Below are 6000 nucleotides of genomic sequence, written 5' to 3'. Positions count from 1 at the left end.
AATCCCTAACGTTCTGTGATTCTGTGACTACACTTCAAAGAATACCCATGTAATTTTTGGTGACTACTACCATAATTAGATTTGCAATTCCCACTTACGCTGAGTGGCCTACTCGTGTTGAGCAGTATCTTGCTCAAGTCTGAAGGAGTTAATGGTAGTTTAGGAAGTCTGAAATGCACTGTGGTTTAGTAACACTGTTTGTCCTGCTAGGAGCACTGAAACAATAATTTTGTTTATTTCCAGAAGCATTCAACAGATACCAGAGTGTTTTTCCATAGGATATTAGTCACAGGTCTAGTGGTTGGATATAACACATTGTGGGTTAACTACAGGAGGTAGCTGAGCCTCATGCAGCCACACACTCACTCCCCTTAGAATGAGCAGTGTGAATCCAAACAGAAAAGGGCTTGATGCTGCACAAGCACTGCTCAGCATTAGCCAAAACCAATGTTTAGGTCACAAATCCAAAATGCAGCACCATATGAGTTACTATGAAGAAAATTATCTGTCCTAACCAAAACCAGTACATACTTTCTGTTGTCACAAATTTTAAATATTGTTTTAAATAAATATATATGGTTAAACTGATCCTTCCTGAAAGAACATCTTCTTTTCCTTAGACATAACAGAGAAATCACTAGAAAATTTATTTCATAATATGGGCTAACCAATGGAACATGCTATTAAGGTTAGTTCTTCAAATAAGCTTCAGTAGGAGACTCTGACCATTTGAAGCTTGACTAGCTTCAAATTCCACATATACCATGACTGTTTGGGGAAAAATACAAGAGGAGAAAAAAAAAAATCTATAAAAGATAATATGCAAGAGTCCTTTGGTGCCATTCAAACCTTTCCCATATTTGAAAGCTGCTTTAAAGAAAAAAGTTTCTCATTTTCTGTCCTATGTAACAGCTCTTTCTTGTGATGACAAAGACTTTACTGCTAGCTGTCAACAAAGGCTTCTCCTTTTCCACAACTTCCAAAATCTGTTTCTTTATGAAATATTTGCCCTGCAGCCAGTGTAAACAGGGAGGCTGCTGCTGAGGACTTCACAGAGGACAAGTTGCCTGGGTTCAAAGAGAAATCTGAGAAGGAGGTGATGGAGCAGCCTAACAAGGAGCACTGTGATGCTCTGGTAACAAATACACCACTTGCAGGCAAACTTCTCCTTCCCCTCTCAATTTCACTGCCTATACAGTTCAAGCATGCTCAAGAAACAGAACAGTTTCAAATGGTGTTTAGCAGACTGTTTCAAACCACCACCTTTTCTTGAGCAGCTGGAAATAAATCAACATCTATTATAAGGCTGATTTCAATCTTAATTCTGATGCATTGCTTGTTATCAAGCTACAAAATACTCAAGCACTCCTGGTGTTTAAATTCACTCTGAAGCTCTTATACAAATAAGATTAAAATAGAAATGAGAATCAATAACTAATGATAAAAGCAATAAAAGTGAAAGTACTTACATTAAACTTAATAATGTCATATATCAAGTACCGAGGGACAACCTGTCCATTAACCTTGTCGATGATCATTTCCTTAAAAGAAAAGAGATGACAGTTAGATTTATTTCATGAACACAGAAGAATGTCGACACATTTATACTTAGTGCACGTACCTGTAAGCTTAATACAATCAAACACTGGCCACATCTTTATTATCAAAAAGATTTTACAATAGGTCAACATTATAAAACTACTATTACAGTCTTAAATGTCTCTCGTGAAGCATTCAGTAAGAAGCCGGGAAGCTGTACTAGGGCTCCACATTCTGATCTGCAACGTTTATACATTAGTTTCCCAACAGCTTTCAAAATCACCACCATTCTTGAGTGAATAATGAGTTTTCAGAAACCTCAGTAAGAGTTGCAGTTTTAAGTCAACCAAGCGCTTTTGGAAATCTTGCCTACAATAAGCAGTAGAGGAACAGCGAGGCAGTAAAAACAGGCATTAACATCCATTCTCTATGCTCAGGTTGGATCTTTTCACGTTAACAGTGTCCTGGGCAGCATTGTAAACTGCAATTTGCTTCAATGTCGCACTGTGACTAAGCAGTGGGGGTCCTTCAAATGGAAATATCACAGATATTATCTGCATCACATGAAATTAGGTAACATTCAACATATACTGGTAAACCATCTTGAAAGTATCTTAGCAAGGGGAAACACTTAGTGATCAACGCCCAAACACAAAAGCGTTTCCTGAACTTAACGGTACAAAAAAACTATACACATCCTACATGCTAGAGCTTACATCTGTAACTCAGACATAGTTTATTAGTTTGATAAACTTGGAAATATTGATTTCTCTAAATGCAATCCATCTTCTGCCTGCCCTCCCCCCTCAATTCTTAGCAAATAAGTAGGTTGTATCAGCTAAGGACTTTTGCAGCCAATATCAAGTTAAAATTCCATCTTCACACATAGGATATGAAAACATTTGGAAAATGTGAAGACATTTCACTATTATATGATGAAAACAAAATTGTGAGCTCAAGAATCAATCCAAAAGACAACCTTATATCAACTCTAATTAGGGTTTTTTCAGTTTGCTTCTTGCTACATCAGTGGCATTTTTATGTTTTCCAACATTTTAACTTCTTTTAGAAATTGTAATTTGCAAACCCAAGCAAGATTCTCAATGTAAGACTGATTTTCAGTCTATTCACATACCAAGCTTCTTGAATTGTACCTAGTATTCAACGACATTTGGCTTTGGAAAATAGGCAAGCAGTTATAAACCAGATTTGTTTTAAAGTAAACAAAATATATATATATTATAAAATATATCTATTCATGCATGAATATATATATATATATATTCACACTGCAATGCCTGCTTTGACAATAAATTGTATGAGTAACTGCAAGAAGAGATGGAGTAGGTGCACCTCAGGAGAGAACGAAGGCACGATGTTCCAACGTGGAAGTGTGTAAAGATATAATGAGGGAAGGGGGTGAACCCAGACCTCCCGGCAGGAATCAGGTGGGTGTTTTCCCATTCATAATGAGGAACAAAGTAAAATGGAAACAAAAAAATGCTCCCATATTTCTCTAAAGTTTCAACTGTGTTAGCAGGAGAGAGTAATTTTTAAAATACTTTTAACTGAACATGTATTTAAGGACTCCTTTCCTCAACATGCACACTCATAGCCTCAGCTTTGATGCAAAGCTAGCATTTGTATGCTAAACCCTGAAAACATTTCGGCGCCTGGTATTAGAAGATTTTATGGCTAATTTTCAAAATCTGAATCTCTGGATATTCAGTTTAAGAAGAATTATAGAATAGATTCAATAATGATTTTTAAGCCTTCTCTGGAATGTTCAGTTTTACCATGGAATAAACTTCTTCTCTACTTCAGACACGTATAAACCTTTTAGACTCTATTACTGCTCAAATTAGCTTCTTTCCTCACATCCTCACTTCCTCCTCCTCTACCTCTACTCCTTTATTCACATCCCAGCTAGCAGAACAAATGAACAGTAGTACGATATGCCTTAGAAGTAGGGATGACAAATTCCTGCGCTGCTCAGCTCCATCGTGACAACAACATTCCCTGCTCCATTAGTTACGCCAATACAACTGTCATTAAGGCAAAAGCTGTAAAGTGATCACAGGAACGATTCAGGTTAGAAAGACTCTAACACATCATTATTTAACAGTCTGATTTCAGGATCTTCCTTGAAATTGCGAGAACTGAAAAATACCTCAGGGAAGAGACCTCAAAGGCAAGTTCAGAGACTGGGAGGAAACTGGAGTGTTTGAGAAACTGATCACATTCAGACACACTTGTTCTGATCTGAGTAATAACCTCAAACTGTAAGGCTATATTTAAGTTAATTTTTAGATAACTCAAAATTTAAACCCATACTCACTCCCGTGACATGATAACAGAACACAAGAGCATCCACAAGACGCACCTGCATCCATCCATTTCCATTTGTAGATCCCAGCCCCTATTGTGTGTTTTAAAATCACCACTGCTAGGAAGTATGATCTTTACCACTTGTCCATTAGCTGCTAGTTCAGGTATCAGCTTCACCTGCCGCCTTGCAGAACAAGGTCCAGGGGCCAGCTCCTTCAATCTAATGTGGCAAAACCGTGCTGGTGTCATCTCCTCCCCTCAATCTTCCAGCGCAGCAGAGCAGGGTCTTACAGCGTACCTGGAACAGTCACTGCTCTAAGAGCTTTCAGCTGCACGAGTATCAAAAGAACAAAGCTGGACTGGCAGCTCACAGGCTTTCTCTTTTTTCCTTAAATCTCATATCTAGCAAGCAACTTGGACTTAAAAATAATCCAAAATTTAAACACAAAAGATCTCATTTTACCAGCCACTTGCAGAATGTATTTTTTGCTGAGACAGAGCATGGAATCAGATCTAATCACACATCTCGTTATTGTTCCTTCTCCTCCTGTGCCTCTTCCTTTGTCTGTTCACCTTCAACACAATCCTGCGTTTCTATTTTAGAGTGCCAGCCTTTGCAAACTCAAAACGTTGTACGTTAGGCCATTTCTGAAAGACCTTACAAATAAGTGAGGTCTATACCAATACGAAAACATAAATAAATCTCAATTTCGCTCTTCACTTTTGGAGTCCTTGGGCATCCTGAGTCTTCAGGTGTGAAAAATATGCCATATAAAAGTAAAATATATAGAAAATTGTATTAAAAATGTAAAAAATATTTCAAGCCTAAGAAAGCCTCTGCATTTTCCACTCAGCTGCTCCAAAGCTAAGCAGAATGCCAAGAAAGTTCCTGAAAATAACTAATTAGTTTTCTTGCAAGACAGCCAAAACACTTGAACAAAAATCTCTGCATTCTCTCAGATAGCACTTGGCTTCTAAAGAAATACTTCATATTATGCCAGTCACCTGCAGGTAATATTCAAATGAGCTTTAATGAGCTTTGCAGAAAACTTTCCTCCATGGCAGGAGAACAAGGAGAGCTGAGGAGCTGGAGATGAGCAGGGAGCATTGCAGGAGCTCTCCCATCACCCAGGACGTAGCTGATCACAGTGAAGAGCTGTTTGCAAGGCATTTCAGCCTGAAGTGAACCGTAAACGCATCTGAAATTCTCAGAGACAGCCACATGAAAGGCTTGCATCAGGAGCCTCAAAGCAAGTTAATAGATCACTGAATCCATAGAAACCGCCTTTATGAAAGTTTTATATACACTGCCATTCTAAATAAAGTTAAGGGCAGTTTCCTAATCTTTTGTAGTCCTAACACAAGTAGTTGTTTTGCTGCATGGCACTGATACCACTTTTGCCTTTTCTCTTTGCTCTTCCTTGTTAAGATTACCACAAGGCAATGCAAATTGGGCCACCTCATTCTAAACTTTCATTCTCTGAAAGAGAGAAGCTACTTCAAGGGCAGTGAGTATGAACTCCTTCAACCTATAATTAAAAGATTAACTTCAACAGCCCTTCAGCACTAATTAGCAAAATATGTTAACACAAAAAAGCCAATTTTTAATTCCCATGGATTAAAAGAAAGAAAGAAAGAAATCATGCATATGTACAGAGCAAAGGAACAGTTACGGAAATTATCATTTGGCACCAGTATTAAACAACCATACAATTACAAAGCTAAGCTGCTCTGATGCTTCAAATAATGGGCAAATTTTACTCTCAAACCTGTTGAAAAGAATTTCAATTGAAAAGAAAAATACTTTATCAACAGCTTTTTTTTTTTTTTTTAAACTGATCATACTTAAATAAATTCAGAAATCTGTCCTAGGAAAAGTATCCGTTGAAAGGTTTCAGTTCCATCTCAAGGTACTTCATCCAACCAATACTTGTTCTTCTAATGTCATTTTGCTTTCCACATCATGAAAAAACTGGGGAGGGGAAATCAAAGTAAGACTAATTTTATAAAAGTGAAATAAAGTGAAATACCGAAATGCACCATAATAGTCAAACTTTTACAAAACAACGCATTAATTGAAGTTACAGTTCATGACCTTGGTAACACACAGCTTCACTTAAGAGACTTAAACTA

General features: G+C 37.4%; 1 protein-coding gene across 1 annotated transcript in view; it reads right to left on the bottom strand.

Annotated features, from left to right (window-relative positions):
* Nucleotides 1-1469: 1469 nt before the first annotated feature.
* RNGTT (RNA guanylyltransferase and 5'-phosphatase) overlaps nt 1470-6000 on the bottom strand; it is a gene marked incomplete at its 3' end in the record, with an annotated part of 46898 nt that continues 42367 nt past the window's right edge. Inside the window, exon 9 of the mRNA XM_010187610.1 lies at nt 1470-1541. Within this exon, the coding sequence (XP_010185912.1) occupies nt 1470-1541 (72 nt within the window). The remainder of the gene's footprint in view (nt 1542-6000) is intronic.

Source organism: Mesitornis unicolor, unplaced genomic scaffold, assembly GCF_000695765.1.
Source record: "Mesitornis unicolor isolate BGI_N332 unplaced genomic scaffold, ASM69576v1 scaffold47276, whole genome shotgun sequence".
NCBI lineage: Eukaryota > Metazoa > Chordata > Aves > Mesitornithiformes > Mesitornithidae > Mesitornis > Mesitornis unicolor.
This window is presented reverse-complemented; position numbering and strand designations above follow the sequence as displayed.